Here is a 23,412-nt window from a genome sequence, read left to right as displayed (position 1 = left end):
ACTGTTCTTAGATCTAAAGATATCTTGTGATAATCCATTGTTAATAGACTTCGTTCTGTGTGTGATTGATCACAAGATATTCAAGTGGTGTTGTGCAAGTTTAATTAAAGATTAAAGAAGATTTGAAGACAAAGAAAATTTATTATTGGTTTCACATATCTTTGTGTAGAACAAACCTTGATCGGCTGGGATCCAACTAGAATCAGATTTATTCGATTGATTAGTTGTGTGAGATCGGCATTCTCAATATATATATTTGAGATTTATTTTGATTGAGTGTGAATCTAAAATTGACTATTTCGGTAGTTAAATTTAGATTGATCTAACCAGACAAAGGAGTTTTTTAGATTAAATATAAAAGCCTTTGCCAACAACTCAGTAATCCTATAGCAAAGATTGATTAGAGTGGTTACCAAACAGATTCTTCCTTTGCTGTTTGGAATACGATCCAAAGGACTTATTATTCACGTGCGTGACTCTAGAAGTCGAAGGCGCATGGATACTGAGGGAACTAAGTAGCTAGGGGTAGTCAGCTTGGTCTCAACTATACGAAGTTGGTTTAGATATTGCATAGCGACTTAATTCTTAGAGTATTCAAAACTGGACTAGGTCCCTGGGGTTTTCTGCATTCGCGGTTTCCTCGTTAACAAAATCTTGTTGTGCCATTTACTTTACTTTTACGCATTATAATTATTTTATTATCAATTAAAGTAAATTGAACTTTATGTTAACTCTGATATACTTGATAGTGATCTTATAGAGTTTGGTTATTACCGAACGTATTACCAAGTATCACACTTTGATTGACGTATTGTCTCGATCTCGTATCCATAAACGATCACACAAAGTGTGAACACCGAAGTTGTTATATTGTCTCGAGTTTGTCCATAAACGATCACACTTGGTAAGAGGACTTATAGGTTGAAACAAAAATATTGTGGTGTATTTGAGTACGCTCGTCTTTTCACATGTGTTCCGACTTCAGGCCTATAACATTTTTCCCAGTTTGTAATACTGGTATTACACTGTCTTATATCCGAATTTACAGTAGTTCTACATTTCTCTCTAAATCAATTCGAAACATTTCCAAATAACATCAATGACACATATTACTGTTCCGGTCTATTTTTGAATGATATCTTCAATCACAATTTTGATTGCGAACAATAAATTGTTCTTAACCGAAATTCATCAAGTATGAAATGTTCATTAAGCTTAGTCATATTTCCAGAGCTAATTACAAGATAAACTTGACTCGAATTTCTTGATATGCTTGCAATAGTCTAATTAGTTATGCGGCATCGTCTCATTGATAGAAAGATGAATATAACATGAGATATAGGTGGTTTTGTCTTCACTTACCTTTTGTTGAAAAATTTCTCCAAAAGCTTCGGCCTTCAAACGGTAAAAATCTTTGATGACTACCGTGATGTCCGTTTCTCAACTACATCTTTTATCCTAATCCGAGACTTAACTAATTTTTATACTAGAAATCAAGATATAGTATTGATAAATTTGACAACAAGCTTGAGATAACAATACTTGTCAGTTCGACCGAGCAATGCTCTAACAGGTAAGAACCTGTTAGAGCATTGCTCGGTCGAACTCGACTTTGTCATTCATCTCAGACTTTATCTATTAGTTAAGTTATTGTGAGGTGAATGATAATCTAGGCTGCTCTTCAGGTGTCATAAGTATAGGATTTTAAGGTTTGCCGGGCTTTATGCTTATTGCAATTGATTTCCTATTTCACCTTGATATTTGATCTAAACGGAAATCGGAATAGACTTATATGTGGGAGACAGATTGGTTTATAAGTCTTCTTCTTTGGGTAGAAGCAACTTCTAGGCTGTAAAGGACGTCAGCTAGGGGAATCAATTGCGTAGAGTCCTGCTGGGATTCAAGAGGCGTAAGGAGCACGATTGTACCTGAATCGGTGTGAGGCTGGGTTCGGGCTCAACTACATTCTAGACCGAAGTTAGTCGTAGTATGCTAGAGTCTGTGGAGGCTTAATACAGTTCGGTGTTCATATCTTGACTAGGTCCCGAGGTTTTTCTGCATTTACGATTTTCTCGTTAACAAAATTTCTGGTGTCTGAGTCATTTATTTTCCGCAGTATATTTTGTTTATATAATTGAAATATCTCAATTTTGGTTTATATCAATCATAATTGATAAATCTTTCCTTGTTTGTCGGATAAGACTTGATTGAACTTGGATATTGATTTTTGAGATCGTCCAAGTACTCAAACGTTACAATCGGGTTTACAGACTCTTTTCTGTTTAAGGTTGATTGTGTAGAGAAAGAGATAAAGATATTTAATATTGTTCCTTGATTGAGTATCTTTAATTTTTAACTCTCAGAATATTATTAAAGCTTAGTCCACACATGTTACCGAACGAAAAAGTTGGGCGTGGTTATTGTACCCTCGGTTTTTCAAGGACATCCACTTATGATTTTGTCCCATTGAATAAGGGAAGCCTATGCCTTAATGTTTACCGTGGTGGATAAGGGCGACTTACATACGAGAGTATCCCATTTATAAAAAGTACCTTCCCTCCGTTTATGGAAAAGTGTTACTATCCATTTTCCAATTTGATCTAGTTTTTGACTAAAATGAAAAAATGATAGTAATTCTTTTTCAGAAACGGAGGGAGTACAATTTAACCGGACCGAGTTAGGCATATCTATGAAGTGTCAAAGTAAATCCTACCACGGTACATGAGCCTGGCGCCTCGAGAAGATCTAAATAGTAAACGAATCATCTCAAGTACATGCGCAATATCATCTCCCCGGCACTTCTCCAAACCAATATCTTGAAACTTGTCATCAAACTCAATGTATAGAGCAACTGGAGGTAGAGCCGAGAGATAGTTATCTACCTTCCATAAAAATTACAACTGAACCATTGTTGGCCATTGAAGTTTTGAATCATGTCATCCAACATCATCGTCTGAAAAATAAAACACAATAAATATCAAAATTTTAATGCTTCAAAAGAAAATTTTAAAATTAGAAATGCAAGCCTAGTGTTGAGGCACAAAAGCACAAATGTCCAACTATTAACTTCCCACAATGTAGTATGCTTTGAGAAAACCGAGTATGCCAATGTGACTGATACCAGCCACCCGACATAAATGTGATGAGAATGAGAAAACTTTTGTATTATAATTCTCTAAATGATGCAACACTCAAAGTTACTATAGATCAACCACATGGACAAACATGGCTAACAGGCATAAAATCATAAATCAACATAGTCCTAATAATGATGAATTCAGGAGCAAAAATCGGCATTGGACTAATACTTTGTGACTCTACCGGACACATCAGAGAGGTAGAGGACTACATGCAGATTGCACAACCAGAGAGTTGGAGTGGGCAACAAAATGGAGTGAACATTATATCACTTTTAGGAGTGACTCAGAATTTACTATCTTGTTGTTGATAGGAAAGTACGACGCTGCCAAGGAGAAAAGAAACAAGAATAGTACAACAAAGGACAATATAACTTCGAAAGACATAAATTTTAAGTTCTCGCTTTTAGTCTTGTTTTGAGAATCAATGTAATATGGGAAGCCGAAATCTCTGTTTTTTTGTAACAAATCTGCTAAAATGCATAATTGGAAAGGAGATGCCTTAAAAGAAATTCTAGATACCTGAACATTCAAATTTGAAACGTGTATGTGATAAGCACGTAAGTGCTATATTTTATACTCATATTTATATTAGGTAGGACTCGATATTTTGGCTAATACCACTATTTTAGTGCTTTTACAGAAAGTACGAGTGAATCTGATCATTGGTGGATAAACGACTTAATCAGAAGCGCTTGTGATGAAATTGACAAATATGGCTGGCCTGATATTTCCTATATATCAGCACCACTAAAGTTCTCCGAACATCAGAGAGACATCCTAGATAACTACGGGCTTTCAACCTAACCGTTCCTTTGTTCCTAGCACCTTTCACTGATGGAATACACCGAGTCAGAGTTTTCTTTGCTCGATTGGTCATGTGTAGTCGATTAAGGTTGACGTGGTTGTTCTCCACATGTCGTAGTGATACAATGAGAGCATCTTTTTGTCGCAACAAATTATCAAGCAGACTTTATGGAGAGATGCGGATGGAGCACCAGTTGGATGCATTACTCATTATGGTGGTGGTAACAAGAATTAACTCTAAAGGTACAGGAGAAGAAGTTTGAGCATCAACATTCAGTAGACGGTGTGTATTGTTCAAAGCAGCTGCAACCATTTCTATGGCCAGAGATGGAGAAACCGAAATGGAGAGAATGAAGACGTTGTTTAACTACAACAAAGTGTTGCCTGTTGTTGTTATCTCTCCTCAGATGGAGTTCGAAGCTCTTCCCCCAAATTCATAAGTAGTAGGTCTTGAAGCAACATCAATGGGATCTGGTTCCAGCAATGAGTTCGATGGGTTTTGTCTGCCGTCATAATGAAGACGTTCATGGGTTTGTAATCTCAGACAAGTTGGATGATGGTGTTGATTGTCTTCGATAGTTGGAGCATCTGTTGGTGTTGCCATGGCAGAGAGACAAGGAGCTGCAAGCAAGCAGAGTCCGTATAAACTGAAGCTGTGAGAGTAGTTGGGAAGACTCAATGGGTGTCGACTGATTTCAGTCGCTGAAATGCATGTCGAGGGTAGAAACAATTGCCGGTGATGGGATTTCTTGTAGGTGCCGAGATTCAGATGGTCAGAGAAGTTCGATTGATGGTTACACAGGGAGAAACTTGAGTCTGAATTAGGAAGGAAGGTGATGTTTATGCCAAAGACAAGGAACTGGTCGTCGAATTCAGGGGTTTGGCAACAGCACGAGATGAAGTTGGTTGTTCTTTGGTCGATACAGTTGCTTACAAGATGGACTTGGGTGCTGATGCTGTGGTCGAGATGGAGAGTTCGGACATGGAAGAAACGTAAGCAGTGAATCAAACTAGTGCTAGCCGTGGCCGGAGTTTGGAGGTACGAGCAGCTAAGTTTTGGGGTTTGTTTTGATTGAGATGTTGCTGCCGGTGCTGAGTTACAAGGAAAAGAAGAATAGCCAGTGGTCGGAGTTGGCTGAGATGACAACAATGATGGATGACTGAAATGGGTGATGGTTGAGTTGGTTTTGCCGAGAATTGAAATGGATGGTTCGTACTGTGAATGGAACAAGGAAGCAAGCTCGGTGGGTCTCTAGGTTCTTTACTGCTGATGACACATTGTCACAGTTTCATGATTCCGTTTCATCGAATATTATAGAATATATGAGCCATAAATGTAATCAAGATATGCACAATCACGTGTGCTGTTGCAAGAAAGGGTTAACGTGGATCCCATGACTATTCCACTATCTTCTTGCATGAGAAAGGAAAGTGGAGATACAGAAGTGTATTGCCTGACACTTGGCACAATTTTAATGGACAGTTATGAGTACATCTAAACACGTGGCGAACTTCCATTGGCCTATGACGCGGGGAATCAAACAGAAAAGGAAAGTCGATCTTATCTCTTGAAAGTTATAAATTCTGTGTTGCACGCAGAAGAAGGGAGCCCCGGCCATAGTGCCGCAAGGAGAGAAGTGTTTTGAATTTTTTTTTCGATTCTTCATTTTTCATTAGTTGGAGTTCGATTTTAATATATTTATGGTTTTTGAGAAAGTCATGTCTAGCTGGAATCATGTTAGGGTTTAGGTAGAAATCAATTAATTGTGAAAACTCTACATTGATATGTGCTTAATAATGATTTCATTGGTTAATAGTTTTTCTTCACAAAGCTTGGTGTTTAATCGTTTATGTGATTTTCTTGATTATTTATGCTTTTGAATTGATATATCGTGCTTCGGTTAAATCCCTAGACGTGGTATACAAGGATTGATAGATAATGCTTTAGAATCACTACCCATGAAGCGAAGAAAACTATAGCGGAGAAACAATATTTGAAAATAAAAGTATGGAATATACTTTTAAAGATTAGTAGAGTTTGCATAGTTATTTGGTGGAAACCGAAAATCCTAAGAACCCGCTCTCATTCCGTTTATTGTTAACAATTATTTATTATTTCATTTTGTCCCGAATTTCTGAAAAATCGTTAAACATCACCTTATTGATTTGTTGATTATTGGTATTAGTTAGTAGAAGTATTTCACACTCCTCGTGGGAACGACCTATACTTGTCATTGTCTACTAGTTAGACGTTGTACACTTGCAGTATTTATTGTAGGTTTCTGAGACTACCAGTATGTAACAACATACCCAAACTCCCATTACGAAGTTTACGGTCACTTATTTTCGAAGTTTATGGTCACCTATTTTCAATATATCGAGGAAAACCTCTTTTTCGATAAAAAAGAAAGAAAAGAAGAGATAAATGATTTAGTGGAGAAAATGATTTCATTAGTGTCGTCTCGTTTCTTTTCTAGCTATGGTTGCTGTTTTTACAGCCATATCCCAAGAAAACAAAAATGTTAAAAAGGGGCATTCCAGAATCACTTTTTTTTTCTAGCTATGGTTGCTGTCGTTACGGCCATTTTTATTTTTTTCTAGGGTGTATTAATTATATATCCCTAGTTTTAACACCCTACAAATATATCCTTATACAACAATAAATATATCTCTACTTTTTAATAAACTTATTTATTTAAAATTAGATAATCTTAATACCCTCACTCATATAATATTTTTATTTATTTCAAAATGGAACAAATTTCTTCCACTACCACTTCACTACCACCACTAGCACCACCACCACCAACATTCAACTACCATTCCACCGCCACCGTTCAACGACCACCATGTAGAGCCTCCTAAGCTAGCAGCTGACTAATCCAAGAGATTAACTAAATAAAAGGCACTAAAAATCTAAATCATATACTTAAGCATTCAATTAATAAATGCGATACAAAACTTAACCCAAAACTAACCGGCTCTGGAACATATATATACAAGAAGTCCTCTCAAATGATACATATATAATAGTCATTTGGTTTACAGATACAATACATAATATAATAAATATAGTAAAAGTTATCCAACTAACGAAATCAATCCTTGAAGCTTTCGTTGCAGAACTCTGATCTGTCGCTGAAACTGAAAGTGGGAATGGGTGAGCACATCATCCCTAAAAGGGGTGCCCAGCAGGAATAACATTTAACTTTCAAACAATCATGACAAGAGTTGGAAAACAATAATGTTTTCTCAAACGATAAATAGTGACCAAGTCACTAAAATAAAAAATATGTATATGGACAAACTCCTTCTTCAAAACAATGTATCATATTCGTGCTAACCACACTCATTAGCTATTGATATCACCAAGACCATGATGACCCACTCTAAGCATAAAACCAGAATTCATGTAGACATAATTGTGAAGGAGTGTATCCTATATACCACAATTGGAAATTCTCATTTCCCATAACAATTCATAATGACAAACAAAACATTACAAGTCCTTTCCAAATCGTTGAAAGATTCACAGAATCAACAGAATTATCATAATACAATTTAAACAAAGCATGGAATTCTCGGACAGACAATGCATGGGTTTGTTAAGCATAAACTTTTGCAAAAGCAATAATAATGGTTACAACAGAGTCAAATGTATTCCCACCTCTTTTTATGACAAGCCACACCTACCTCGAGATCCACGATCCACTGGTTCATCCTTTGAATCGATCGTTGTTAATAGACTAACTGTTAATCACACAAGAAATCTAAGAAACTAGCCAAAAAAGCTCACACAAGAATCATACAAGTCTAACTAAAGGTTCTAAGCCTGTTTATGGTTCTATATCTTTTATTTATCTATCTTTAGCAAATCTAAGGTTTACTAATTCAATTAGATATAGTTTATAGCTAAGTCTTATGAATATCTACAATTGCGTAGAAGAAGTCAAAGGCTAATTCAGACCATAAATGGTCCAAAATATCTAACTAAGGATACATGGCACTAAGCCCAAGTCCACTAGACTCGGTCCATTACACAAGTGTTGATCCAAATGGGTCAACTAACGGTCAATGATGGTCAAAAGGTTCAACTAACAGTCAACGTCCAGTCCAAGGTTAAAATCCCGCGTAAATGGTCAAGGTCAAGTCAAATGGGTCAACTAAGGTCAAGATCTGTAACTCACTGAGTTAACACCGATTTATCTCAGTCAGACAAACTGAGTCAGCTAAACTGACTGGAGTGACTAATAGCCTAACCTTATAGCAGTTACAAAAATACAACCTATCTGATTCTATTTATCAGATCAAAGCATAACTGTTTATAAAAATATAATTCCATAATTCAATATATAACTGTAATTAAGCTTTACCTTCCAAAAGTAGTAACAAGCAACACTCAGATCATCTCCACTCAAACACACTGAATTCACCCTCAGCTGAAAGATCACTGTACTTATTAAAGTCCACCTTCACAATCAACATTCAAATAACACTGCACACCCATTACCTTTTGCAGTTCACCACAAAACAACAGAGCTTCATGTAGCCAACATCATCATACACAGCAAGCACAACCCCAATCCTTCTCCGTACACACCATTCTCAATGTAAATCCAACTTATAAGAACTGAAACCACTCAATTCAAATCACAACCTTGATTCCAGTTTCATCATCAACCTCAGTTACAACGCCTCGCCTTCCACTAGTGTGCACAGTTCAACATTAGCAGTATCTACAATCTCCATTCCTTTTGCCACCTTTTATACATTCATCTAAGATTCAATTCAAGCACAACATAACACTGCAGAGCCGTTACTGAGTCATTATCTATATTTCTAAAATCGCCAACATTACAGCATCTTATTCAATATAAAATTCACTAATTCAACACCTTCATCAATTCATACAGACTCGAACACAACTTCATTCTTTCAACACCATGATTTCTCCCTCCAAAGCACTGTATTGAACAAACCATCACTACACTAAACACCAACTCCACCATCCCATGGTAAAATTGTCATTTTTCCCCTATAATTCACACAACATAAACCACAATTGCAAATATAATATCACTACCAGCATCTTCCATATCAACATCATCTCAACTCAAATAACATCCGTCCTCTATATTTCATATCAATACAATTTAATCAAAATCAGATCTAACTTATGACTTATTAAAAATCATCAAACTCATATAAACTTTGCAATTAAACCAAGCTATAACTTAATTTTTATTACTGAAACTCATTACGAGTTCAGCTTTACCTGTTGTCAGTCTAACTTCAACTGCAACTACCATTCTTCTCAGAACCCTCTTCCTCTAACCAATCTGAGGAATACCAACACTGGAAACCCTACTTCCTAACAAACCCAACTTAAATCTTCCATTTAAACTCTCAATTCCATCTTCTAATTATTCTTCTGAATTCTTCCCTTGAAACCCTAACTCTTCAATTTCTCATGAACGGCTATGTGAACATCCAATTAACTTCACCATGTTCAACAATCGATAAAGCCACTGCCTAATTCTTATTATTCATTTCTAATCGAATTACCAATTCATCTTGAGAAGCCCTAATTCCTCAACACTTTATCGAATAAGCCTCAGAACACCGATTCAACTACAACCCTTTTATTCTTCATCTAACAACAACTCGATTTACATCTCAATTCCATAAGAACATCAAAATCCGACGAAACCTTAAATCGATCTTCTCAGATTCAACCCTAACTGTCCTGCTTCAAAACCAGCGACCGCACTATCTTCTACGACATCTATTAGCATCAACAAAAGATTTCATTAACCAATTCTTACTCAAATTCTCAGAGAAACTCGAGATGAAGAAGAACGAAAGAAGCAGAGGAGAGAAGAGGAGAGAAGAGGAGAGAGAAAGGAAAAGAGAAAATAAGAGCTTCTCTTCGATTTGGTCATGATAAGACCAACGAGAAATACTAAGGAAACCACGAGATTTTATAAGGGAAGTCAAGACGGTTAACCTGCAAAAAGACTATTTTGCCCTTCTCACTATTCCGATAATATCATCTTCATCTGGTATCCGATTGACACGTTCGAGTAGTCCATTTCGCATAACTTTTCAAGATATATTCAACGGTACTAATTTCGTATCTAAATCGTAGTTAGATTAATTCCTATTAATTAACGTTCATGTTAAACTAATCAAATTATTATCGGCTAAAACGTCACTTGACTGGTCTAATAGCGTTGACAAACTTGCGGGTCTTTACACACCACCTACCAACCGCCACCACCACTAATATTCCACCACCACTCCTTCACCATCACAGTCATCCAACACCACTAGTCTGTCACCGCCATCACTAGTCCGTCATCGCCGCCACCGTCGCCACAGCTGGTTCATATATTTTTATATCAACAACAGTAGTTGATCCAAATAAAAATAGAACCAAGAGTATAAGTTGATCCAATTTAGGGGATCAACACTGGTAGTTGATCCAAAAAAAAAGGATCAACAATAGAAATTTATCTAATTTAGTGGATCAACAATAGAAGTTTATCTAATTTAGTGGATCAACAATAGTTGATCCATGTAAATGGAGTCAACTTGGAGTGAGTCGAACACTCACCATCTGACATGGAGTCAGTCATGCTACCATTGCACCACAAGTTCAACATTGTAAGAAATTTACATGATTTAAAATACAAGCATGATTTAAACTACAAGCATGACTATATGTATCCAAGGAAATATTGTCAACAATAGGAGTTGAAAGGATCAACAACAGTACTTGATCCCATAAAAAATGGGTCAACAACAGGAGTTGATCTCATAAATGGATCAACAACCGTAGTTGATCCCACAAAAAATTGGGCCAACAATAGCAGTTGATCCCATAAATTGGATCAACAACAGTAGTTGATCCCGTAAAAACTGAAGTAAGTAGGTTACTGAAAGGACAATTGCTATACCTGGAACACCATCAACAAATGCAACCAAAATCACACCCAATCTCCACCACAATCATACTCAAACTCCACCACCAACATCACCACAAACATCCAGAACCACCAAGATTTATTAAAAAACACCACCACCACCCGCCGAATTTGGAAAAATCATGATACATACCACTATTAATACTGAAATCCAACAATAAATACCTATGTTACGAATATTTAATTTGTAGTTCATCATAACATCGCATCCAAGTTATGTGAGATTCAAATCAAATGGAGATTTTTAGGGTTTTTTATACTAACCTGGTCCAGTCCCTTTATGTATGTGGAATTCCTATGGTTTTGATTTCTGTATCAACCCAAAATTCCCAAATTCGAAACTTAGAAATCAGATTTGTTAATCTCAGAATGTTTAACTGATACTGAAATCATAATAAAGAGAGAAAAAAGATAAATTGTTGATGATGATTGATAATGAAGTATGATTTCAAACGAAAATCTCATCCCCCTCTCAACCGAGAATGACATAAATCTGATAGTTGATATCTTCCTCCACCACCGCCACCACATCCACCATCATTATCAACTTGAGATTTATGAAACATGGTCGAAAAATCATTTACTGTCATTGACTAATATAGGTTTCTTAACGGCGGCGAAAAAAAATTGGAGCGACGGTGATGGTGATGGCGGCTGTTATCAGGAAAAAAAAAAAAGAAAGTTTAGATCTGGAATAATGAAAATAAAAAAAAAACGATTTTCTTTAAATCCTTATTGAAGAACCATTTTTTTTTGGGATCATGGTTTTTTTGGGGGGACCATGGTCTTATTAGGCCAACCTCCCTATACTTATAAGGGGTGTCCTAAAGTTAGGTAAATACACATTTACCCTTTACTTTAATTTAAATAAAAACTAACCTAATAACTATATAAATCTAATTATATGTATCTAATCTAGATGAATCTATTAACCAAAATCAAAATCAAAAACAAAAACAGGGGGAATCGAAATTTTTAATTTTGAAAAAAGAAATTATTCTCTTCTTCTCTCTTTCCTTGACGTTCCTCGTTCGATTGAAAAATGAGTATTAACCATCAAAATGAGTTGCAGAGAGAAGTTCGGCTAGGAATTATGTGAAAAACTTTGTCGAACTAACCGAACCTAATGGAAATGATGAACATGAAGAACAGTTTGACTATTTCGCAAAAATAATTCCTAACTGAACCTTAGTTCGGTTACGTCACAAAAAACATTTCCCAACCGAACCCTAATAGTTCGGTTATTTGCAAAAAAACATTTCCCAACCGAACCCTAATAGTTCGGTTAGTTAGAAAAACCACTTCCCAATCGAACTTTAGTTCGGTCATTTTGCAAAATATTTCCCAACAGAACATCAGTTCGGTTATGTTGCAAAAAACATTTCCTAACTGAACCCTAATAATTCGGTTACGTCGCAATAAACATTTCCCAACCGAACCCTAAGTTCAGTTAGTTGCAAAAAACATTTCCCAACCGAACTAATTTCGCAAAATATTTCCCAACCGAACATCAGTTCGGACGTCGCAAAAAACATTTCCCAACCGAACTAGTTAATTATGTTAAGGGGTAATTTTAGTTAACCTAATGATACAACTATTTTTTTTTATTATTTAGTTTAATTATTTTTTTGATTTAATCTACACTAATCACTAATTATGTTAACCTAATGATACAACTAATCATTACACTAATTTAATTGAAATGGGTAATTTTGGTATTAATATAAATATTTAGATATATAAGGGGTAATCTAGATTTACTTCTAATGTCTTACCCAAAATAAAATAATGGTCCCCAAAAAGCCGTTCTTATTGAAAAAGAATGAATAAAATATGAAAAGAAGCAAAACCTTAGTGGATCCATGATGAGTTTATAGATAAAAATATTTGTGAAGCCCATCAAAACATGGGGATATTTATTCAATTCCTAGCTATGGATGGGTTGATGCCGCATTCCGAGAATCGAACTCGGGACCTCTCGCACCCAAAGCGAGAATCATACCACTTGACCAAATGCCCGGAAATTAATAGAAATACGAAAAAAAAAGTATAAAGTCTTTGTCGAACCGAAAGTTCAGTCCCACCACTGCGCATACGTCTGTAGTCAAGGGATAGGCATCATGATAGAAGTTCCGTTCCAAAAAATGGTTACTTTGAAAATGCAAAACGTCTTGTGAATCTTTTGATCGTGATAGTTATTAGGGGTTTTCGAAAATGTAAACGTACCAAAGAATGGGATTGGATAAGTACCAAAGATGGGAGAGAGTCCAAAGATGACAGAGAGTCCAAGCACGGAGAATCTTGTTAGAAAAAAAAAACCGAAAATCAATGGAGAGTGGGGCATCGATCCCCATACCTCACGCATGCTAAGCGAGCTTTCTACCATCTGAGCTACATCCCCTTGTTGTTGTGGTTGTTGTTCTATTTTTCTTCGTAGTTTCCCAAGCAAGAATAGACTTCACTTGACCAAACTGAAAATTGACGTCGGACCCTCCTGCTTCATATACGAGAAGTTCCTGGGGAAGACGAATCATATGGTCATGAAGTCAGATGGTCCGACTTGTAGACCTACAATGAACACTTCAAATCAGATAGTATTAAAAATCCTGAGTTTTGTCCCTGTCTACTACGGTTACATGAATTTTTATGATCCACACGCCACATCATGTGCCAAATTCTAAATAACACAACACAGAGATAGGCAATTTAATAAGTGTATTGCGGCGTTTCTCATACTGAGCAAATGGAACAAGGTAACAGTGTGGTCGTCTACAAAATGTATATTTCTATGTAGGACTAAGATTATAGCACTTCACCTACAAAGTGCAAGATCAACAACACACACAAAATCAATAGCCGAAGTTGCTTATTTAACATAAGTTGAAAATCCTAGTAACCATTTCCACATCTAGTACCATAACTATGAAATTTCGTCAGCTCTTCCTGTCCAGGTTTCTGCCTCCTTGAATCGTCAATAAGCATGACAGGTACTGAATAGAAAGTTCGGGGTTTTACCACTCTATTAAAGCAGTATCTGTTTCAGATAACGGTGCTGCAGTGACAAATAAGATTCACTTTGAGAAACTCTTACCATGTAATAACCCAACAACAAAAAATGCCCAAAAGAGAAGACAGAAAGAAAAGACCAGTGACTCTCAACGATCAGGTCCCAGAAGAAACAAACAAGGGCAAATTAACAAAGTGTCCAGCTTCAAACCATATAATTCATAAACCGGCCAGAATTTTAGATCTTTTTATAAACTGGCCTTTCCGTTAGTTTCTTCACCTGGTCCCACCAAAATGGTCCAGCCAATTGACTTAGTCAATATTTTGGTTCAAGATTATCACCGTATCCTCACCCCTTTATCTTACGATTCCAGACTCTCTTCTCTTTTTTATTTCGTTTCTTCTTCTTGTTTCTGTCTCCCTTACAACTCTTCCATCGAAACTAGGGTTATAAATTAGGTTATTGGTGAGCAAGAAATGATTCGCAGTAAAGACATGATTATTAGTGAAGTAGAAGATTAGTGATGTTTGGAAATTTTGAAGTTTTAGGGTTTCCTTTGATGCAGCGAAGATGAATTGCGAATCAAGGATGAACAAATCAGAATCCATGTAAAATTTTTAGAACCCACATATTATTTAACTTAATATTTGATGAAAAATCATTTTTAGTTAGTGAAATCGATTGATTTTCGATTGATTTGAATTCTAGGGTTTGGGGTTCTTTCCCCTTTTTTGGTTCTATGAATTACACGATTTATGTCAATGATTGATTGTCTTTTTTTCTATTTTTTTGTTTAATAGAGTTCAATTTTGTTAATTTTGGTTGCGATGGGTTTTTCAGTGTTTCTGAATTTTTCTTGTTCATTTCTGTTGCAGTTGAAATATGGTGATGAATGGTGAAGATTGAGGCGTACAAAGAGTTCCAATGGTTTTAATTGAAATAGATTCAATGAAAAGTCAGTTGAAGAATGATGATGTTGTTGTTGTTTCAGTTTTTGTGTATGATCAAGATTGAGGGTTGTTATGAAATATGGGGGAAGTAGACACACACAAGGTGTTTGTGAAAAGACCTGAATGAGCAGTTCCCAAAATCAAGTTCAGTTGCCACCGGTTCTTGAACCTAAGTTTTTTCATCGATTAACCATGGTTCCTGAGGTTATTTGAGAAGAATTAGATATCATTAACACCAACAATTCTATCGTCAACATGATCATCATCAATAATATAAGGTCTCATCTAATAGTTGATTGTATCTTTTGATTTTGAATGTGGGCTTTGATTTGTAATTTGGAGATTAATCATCGACTGGGAAGAAGATTGAAGTGGTGAGTTTTCGTAACTCGAACCCAGTGAGTTGATCTGAGGGACTTAAGAGTCTTTTGAATGGAATGGATAACTGACACATAACCAATAACTGTCGTTACACGTTTTTTCCGAAAAACCTGGATGGAAAAGTCAAACTCGACCAGTTTATATAATGATTTGAGAAAACGACCACTTTCTTAATTATACTTCAAAAAGATGGCTACTTTATTAAAAAGCCCAACAAACAACGTAAAAACAATGACGGGCAATAAATCAGTGAAGTGCGCAGGTGTACATACCTAACATTAGAAGAAAAAATATCTCATTGCTGATCTATATCCATACTCAACATGAAAAGTTTCCGTACATTTAGATCAAACAGCTAGAAAGTTCAACAAGTGTGCCTAATGTCAGTAAGTTACTAGACTAAAGATAAAGTACCTAGGTATGGATAAAGTAGGTTATTATCATCACGATTACCTAGAGATCTCTTCCTTTGTTCCGCAGCTTCTTAAGTTTATCACCGATTTATGTCTTTTCACTTGAACTTGCTCTTTCTCGAGGTTCCATTGTTTTTGTATCCTTTTCTCCTAATACTTTTAATGAAACTAAGAGCAACTGTAATGGTGCGAGTATAACCAAAGATCAAAGAGGGAAAAAAAGATCAAATTTTGGGTTTAATCTGGTATGTGACGCTACGGTGGAAAAACTAAATTTGGTCAGACGTACATTATACGTTCGCCTGGTGTGGGGCGTGGACTATACCAATGCCTGGTGTGGGACGGGGATTATACGTTCGCCCGGTGTAGAAAAAAAAATGGGGCGGAGGTATTAAGCCCGCCCCATGCATTTGAAATTTGTAAAGAGTGGGGCGGAGGTATTAACCCCGCCCCACACAAAAGAAACAAAAAAAAAGGGGGCGTGCATTATACGTTCGCCTGGTGTGGGGCGTGGACTATACGTCCGCCTGGGGTGGGACGTGGACTATACGTCTGCCTGGTTATGGGGCGTGGAATATATAAACGCCCGACTATATTTGGATTTGGTCTTGGTCGCCGATCAAATTTGGTCTGGATTTTAGTCTTTGATCAAATTTTGATCGATGGTCCGTCCCACTACGCCTATCCACTGGACACTATATTTGGCTTTAGTCGTCCACTGTGAATGCTCTAAAGTATTCTTGTGAGGGATTGCTCCAAAAATAGGCTTGCCAAAACTCACTTCCATTTTGGCAGATGAAGCTTTTGGATCGTAACTATAAATTATAGTGTCCTCATAGTACAAAATTCTACCACTCTTCGTAAACTCAAATGGCTGCGATGTGTAACCGTCAAAACTGAACTCTTTACTCCAGTTCAAGTCATTGTAAATATCTTTATTCTTCTTCAAATACCATATTTCACAACCACCGGCATGGTGATAATAAATAGCACTTAGAAAATCACCAGAAACCATTATTTTCATAAGAGAATATGGATCACCAGCTCATCCCGAATATGGTGATAGAAGTTCACAAAACTTTTCATCGGTCAAATGGAAAACAAGAATGGTTTGTTGGTAGTAGTTTACCCAATTAAGATCTCCATTTACAAACACACCAGCACCTTTTCTAACATCGCTCATATTGATGTCAATCTTTCCTGCATTTCTCCGTCCAGTACCACTGCCAATAGTGTACACCTGAACACTTCCTAAATTTGAGTCTTCCCCAAACTCACATATCTGAACAACCTTGTACTCATTGGTTGAATGAGTGTATCCAAATCCAGTCCACCAGTACCATCTTTCATATCTTGGAAGCATAATGTATTCTCTGGCGATTGGATTACAAATATAAGTAGGTCCACAATTATCATTATGCCATGAGTGGAAGCAAATTAAGCCATTACGTGATCTTGCAAAATAATAATCCTCAAATGGAAGGTGCAAATCCATCCTTGTTTGTCTAGTAATAAAGGGTGTCTCAAGAAAATCATCATCATATTCAGTATAATAAAATTTCGGAACCCCATGTTCACAACGGGTAATACAAAACTCAACTTACCAGAATCGTTAGCAAAATTAAGATGATTCAAGTGCAATTGAGAGAATGATGGAAGATGAACAAGATCTCTCCATTGTTTACAAAACAATTTGGAGTCCAGGACAAATTCTGTAGGCAACCTAGTTAATATGTCTAGGGGCATATTCATCCGATTATCAAAATATTGTTTTACCCTTGACTAATTTTTTTTCTTTCAAATAACGACCCTAATTAACGACCCTTGAAAGACAATAACGATTTTAAGGGTCGTCATATACATAATAAAAACAATAACGACCCGTGCAAAGGGTCGTCAGGGTATTGATCTTTATATGACGACTCTAAACCGTCGTACATTTCCACCATTAACGACTCTTCGAAGAAGATAACGACTCTTTTATAAGAAATAACGATTGTTTAGACTCGTCACTGAAACTGTCGAAACATTAACGATGGTTAAGTGTCGTCGCTGAAACAGTAACGACTGTTTACTGCAGTCAGATAACGACTCTTTTATAAAAAAAAATAACGACTGTTTAGAGTCGTCGGTGAAATAGTCTAAACATTAACGACCGTTTAGAGTCGTCAATGAACAACTTCAATACCATGACGACTTTTCATACGGAGATGGGCGGAAAAAAAAATTTATCCATGATCTCAGAGATTTTTCATACACATATGGATAAACAAAAAATTTGAAAAAAAAAGGTTAAACTCTATTTAAGTAAGATTATCACTAATTAATTAAGATTATTACTAATTATGCAGGGGTAGGGGTGTAAATTGGGCCAGGCCGGGCAACCCGACCTATTTATTAAATGGGACGGTATAGGGCGGGCCGGAACATCTCTTATCCATGAAATTAAAAGGGCCGGGCGGGCAGGGTTATTTATCTACAGTAAGTACCCATGGCCTACCCAAGCCTGTTTTGTAATTTGGGCTCGGGCGGGTAGGGCCGAGAGGGCCTTGAATATTACAAACAAATATATATTATAATATATATTGTTAAAAATAAAAAGAAAGTAGTAATAATACACAAGTTTTACTTAAAATTAATAATCAAATACGAGAATTGAGATGGGAATAAGATAAACCAAACTTCCTATAATTTTTCCTGAATTGAATCATCAGAAAAGGAAAGTGCCTTAGATTTTGCTCAATATTTTCTCTATATGGTTAACAAAATTAGACTCCTATGGAATAAAAGTTAAGAAATACATATGAAAACTATGAGGGTTGACTGTATTAAGTATATGTACCAAGTATATTCTAGGATAAAACAAAATTGGAACAGTCACTTAGGCTAGGTAAATGGATAACACTGGCGGGTAGCATTGACGGGATAATAGGAGGGTATTGGGTCGGGCAAGAAAATTTGAATTGTGGCCTATGCCCGCCCTCTTATTTAAATGGGCTAGGTCGGGCCAGCCCGTAAAGCGACACGGTCACCCATGGGCTGTCATGGGACAAGGCGGACGGTACTGAGCCTCGGGCTGCCGGGCAAAATTTACATCCCTATGCAGGGGCTTTTTACCATTTAGAAAAAAATTGATAAGGGGTGGCCAAATTAGAATGGGGTGACCTTTTTTGTCCTCTAATGGGAGGCCCCCAATTAAAAGTTTTGGCCCCCAATCAAGCTAGGTAGAAAAAACACATTAACAAAGATGGCGGAAATTGTGTTGAGCTACTAAAAATTAAGATCACTACTAGGAGCCAAACTTGACCTAAAGCCTGACTTTAACAATAAGTTGTTCTAGTCAAGCAAGGAGCTCCACAAGTTAAGGCTACCTTAAGAGGGGTCACAAAATTATTGTTGCGCGCCCTGGGATGCACGAATGCAATGGGTGCGGATCGAACATCGACCCTTATGTCTTTGGTCGGATGCTCTCCCAGTTGACATACCTCCATTTTCTACCAAAGAGTTAAAATCTAAAATCATGGACATGAAAATTTTCGTACACTGGATCAAATCTCTAAATTGGTATCGAAACTGATTAGAATTTTCTTTCGTACAACGAAAACAATATAAAAATCACTTGTCAGTTTGTTTCATCCATGAAGATAACTTTTATCACAAAAATAAAATAAAATAAAAACTTGGGCTTTGTTCGAATTGCTGGAATTGTGGTATTAAATTGAACTTTCTTTCTTTAGATTATCAAAACTAGTCAAATAAAACCAAGGTGACCAAACATGTGGTACAAAAAATCCAGCCATATTATTTTTAATAAATAAAAACCATTTGATTAAAAAGTGACACAAAAACTCCGTATCAAAATATAATGAGTAAATTTAATTTTTGTTAAACACAAATAAGGCAAAAATACTCTTTTAACATTTTCTTCTTCTTCTCTCATTTCTTTCTTCGTCTCCTTCTCCGCACCACAATCACCACCAGCAGCAACAATAGATCTCCACGAACACCAGCAACAACTTTATTCTCCCCCGACCACACTACTGCACCTTCGTATCTCACCACTACCACCACTATAATTCCTCTCCATCATATCCTTCACCATCAACACCATTACCACCACCGTAAACACCACTATCCCCAACTCCTCTCCACCTCACAACAACTATAATCAAAACCCTACTAGTTTCATCTTCAAATTCAGAAAGAAACACAGGTGGATCTGGTGATGTTGCGATGTTTCCGTAAGATTAGATGAAGAAGTTGTTGAAATTAGGGTTGCGACTGTAACTGCAATTGAAGAACAAGAAGAACAGAGATAGGTTGGTGACGAATTGATGGTTGAGATCAATTTTCAAGGAAGGGATGATGAAGTGGTGATGTTCCTAACAAGGGTCCGAGGAATTGGATCAATCATATCCCACCTAAAAATACCTTTACAGACACAAATCGTCTCAAGATTTCCAATCAAGACTTTGGCTTGGATTGAATCAAATTGAATTTGATTGTGTACCATCATTTATTCTAAGCTGCTGGCATGATTTTGATTAAGGTAAGATTTTTATTCCATTGGGTTCATCCTAATTTCATTTTTGAGTTTGTATAAATGAATAAAATGAATAGTTTTTGTATTGTTCAATTTGCTTAGAGAGGGAGACAGATAGAGGATTTGAGCTAGGTTTGGTGTTTGTTTGATTTGGTTTTTTGGATTTTGATTTTCACTTCACATATTGGTGGTAAATTTTTAAGCATTAGAGTTTCTAGATTTACCAAATTCCACACAACAATTGATATACTAGTTAGAGCTTGGTGACTACTTATTCAATTTGAACTAGTCTTATTACCCTCTAGGATCACAACATCTTGAATCAGTTACTTTGTTGCTCTTTTCAATCATAGTAGGCGGCGCCCGATGAAACATTATCGTCAGGAGGGTTCAGTTTTCGATTTCATTGTTTTAGTTTTGGAGCTCATAATATGGTTGCTGGTATATTTTCTGTGTTCTTGGCAGAAGTTTTGCCACATAGGTCTTGGAGAAAAGACATATCTTTAATTGAGTAGTCCCCCGAAAGAAGAAAAATTTGGTGAGTTCAAATTACAATGGTCTTCGGCAACCACCCGAAACGCTAGTGATGACAGTAGCTGGGATTTTCATTCTGTGTTTCAGTATGATTTGTCCATGGTGGTTTGCGAAAAAGAAGGATATATCTGAAGTTAACCTTGCCATGGAGCACAGTGCCAGTGAGTCAAAACTGTTTTTTCCCTTTTATAGTGTTACTTTCGTCTTGTATGCATGAGTTGTTGTCGTTGATTCAACCTGTGGTGTAGGACATTTTATAGGCCAAACATGCTTTCATTGTGAAATGAGCTTCCGACTAGGATTCAAAAATTACAAGTAAAAATGTGCAAATGGATATGGTTCCACTGTGAACACTCAAGACAAACTTTCAGAGTTTGGGTTGGTAGGGTCACAGGAAAAACACATTTTGTGTCATCTTGTTTATTATACTCCGTCGAAAACCTTGTTTATTCCAATAATAGGATCGTTAATTACACTAGGTTACACTTATGTTGCGTTGTTACAAGATATTTTGGTTGGTTTTTACTATTCAACTCAACTTACGTCAATTCAGACTCTTTAAATCCTCTAACCAATACTTCACTTTTTTTTTTGCATTAGATTCAACATCCTCACCAGAAGCAAGTACTGCTTCTGAAAACTCCCGGGCAACCCAGTTCGTGTGCCAGCCAGCCCATTTCGAGTGCCACCTAGTCCTTCTCGATTCTCACAGTCATCCAGAACAACTGCAATTGGATCTCTACATCTAAATGTGAGTCAGGTTATAAAACCAACCAAAATTTACTTTAAATTTTTCTTCAATTTCATGCCCTAAATTTACTTTAACTTCTCCTTCTTCAATTTTTACCACCACCCTCCTTCTTCACCACCACTAATAACAAGCAACGCCGTTACAAACAACTGAAAATGAAATTGAAAATTGGTATGAATTGAAACTGGATTTGTCAAAATTGGTCTTCACACCAAATTTCAAGTTATTATTTTTATAATCCAACACAGGTTATTGCTATTGGTGTGGTCAAACAGAATGAACCATGGTTTGTAATTTTTCTTGCAGTTGAATTCTGAGGAAATCAATTATGGTTTCATCTTATTTATGATGAAATCAAAAATTGGTTCCATCATATTTATGATGAAACCAAAAATTGGTTCCATCTAATCTTATCCTTACTTAAATTGAATTTTGTTTATGAGTTTGAATTGTTGTTTTGTTTGATAATGGATTAGATGTATGCTAGGATTTGTTACATGAAATTGAAGAAAAGACCTGAAAATGGTTAGTTTTTGTATGTGTATATAGGCTCAGGAGTGGGATACTTGCTCTGTTGGATGTCAATTTTGGACATAAAAGTGGAGATGATAAGATGACGGATGCTGCGTTGGGTCAACCTGGTAGTGGAGTGCCTGGGATTCTTCGGACAATTGAGTCGTCGCATTATTATTTAGAGAATAACGTTGCTCCGGCACGAGAGTGGGTAAGCACAATCCAAAATGTGTTTTTAGAAATAAAATTGATGCGCTAGCTAGTCTTGTTAGTTTGATAGTTCAGACTTTAGACGATGAATTTGCAAGATTGTGGCTATATGTGAGGCGCTGAAACTTTTTTTAGGTTGTCTTTGGATTGGTGATCAACTTGATTTTGGATTGTCTATTGAGAATTTACTATGAATAATGGTTTGAGATGATGCTTGAGAATGGTTTTTAAGTACAATTGCAGGTTGAGAGTAGAGAAGAACTGAGATGCCTATGTTGGTGGTGATTATGAACTGCAGCTGGTGATAATCAGAATCCATGGAGGAACTGGTGTTGCTCTGGTTGAATTAATATGGATATTGCAGGTCCAGTTGAAGATCAAACTGAGCCTGAGATGGAGCATTTGTGGTGTTCAGGTATGAGCTTGAACTAAAATGGAAGGCAGTAATGCAGTGGGTATGGGATTTGAAGTGAATTTGTAGTTGCAGGTGCAATGAAGTGCTGCAATACAATGAGGAATTGCCTGTAAACCTAGATGGAAAGATATACCAGGTGAAGCTGAGTAATGGGTCTTGAGACATAACTGGTGGTATTGCTGTTGAAGCGCAGAAACCAATTATGGTTTCATCTTATTTATGATGAAACCAAAATCGGTTTCTCGTATTTCAACAATGTATTTCTATCCATGAAGATGTATAATACCTCTTAAAAAATTTCTTACAGGTGATTTCTCACGAAACCAAGATGAAACCAAAATCGGTTTCATCGTATTTATGATGAAACCAAAATCGGTTTCATCTTATTTATGATGAAACCAAAATCGGTTTCATCGTATTTTTGGGAGGTGGTGTTGGTGGGCGGTTGTAGTGCTGGTTTTGGTCGGCGGTGGTCGACAGTGGTGGTGCTGGATGGTAGGGTGGCTGGTATTGGTGGTGCAATTACGTAGTATCGGTGGTGGTGGTGGTCGGAGGTGGTGGCGGTGGTGGTCGACAATGGTGGTGCTGGATGGTAGGGTGGCTGGCAGTGGTGGTGCAATTGCGCAGTATCGGTGGCGGCGGCGGGCGACGACGGCGGGCGACGGCGGTGGTCGGTGGCGGCGGTGGTGGTCGGTGGTGGCGGCGGTGGTGGTCGGGGGTGGCGGCGGCGGAGGTAGTGGTCAGTGGCGGCGGAGGTGGTGGTCG

At 36.9% G+C, this 23,412-nt stretch overlaps 1 protein-coding gene, 1 long non-coding RNA gene and 1 other non-coding gene across 3 annotated transcripts; all 3 read right to left on the bottom strand.

The window, feature by feature from the left end:
- Nucleotides 1–7,429: 7,429 nt before the first annotated feature.
- Nucleotides 7,430–9,877, bottom strand: LOC113319622. Its single transcript, XR_003345691.1, has 2 exons — nt 8,318–9,877; nt 7,430–7,694 (listed from the first exon to the last, which is right to left on the bottom strand). It is a non-coding gene; the product is annotated as an uncharacterized LOC113319622 (long non-coding RNA).
- A 2,999-nt stretch (nt 9,878–12,876) lies between these two features.
- Nucleotides 12,877–12,948, bottom strand: TRNAP-UGG. Its single transcript has one exon. It is a non-coding gene; the product is annotated as a tRNA-Pro (tRNA).
- Nucleotides 12,949–16,726: 3,778 nt separating this feature from the next.
- Nucleotides 16,727–17,176, bottom strand: LOC113315514. Its single transcript, XM_026563783.1, has one exon. The coding sequence runs from the start codon at nt 17,174–17,176 to the stop codon at nt 16,727–16,729; it is 450 nt and encodes a 149-aa protein (XP_026419568.1).
- Nucleotides 17,177–23,412: the final 6,236 nt, after the last annotated feature.

Source organism: Papaver somniferum, chromosome 10 (genome assembly GCF_003573695.1).
Source record: "Papaver somniferum cultivar HN1 chromosome 10, ASM357369v1, whole genome shotgun sequence".
Lineage (NCBI taxonomy): Eukaryota > Viridiplantae > Streptophyta > Magnoliopsida > Ranunculales > Papaveraceae > Papaver > Papaver somniferum.
Note: the sequence above shows the minus strand (reverse complement) of the source record. Positions and strands in the feature narration are given on the sequence as shown.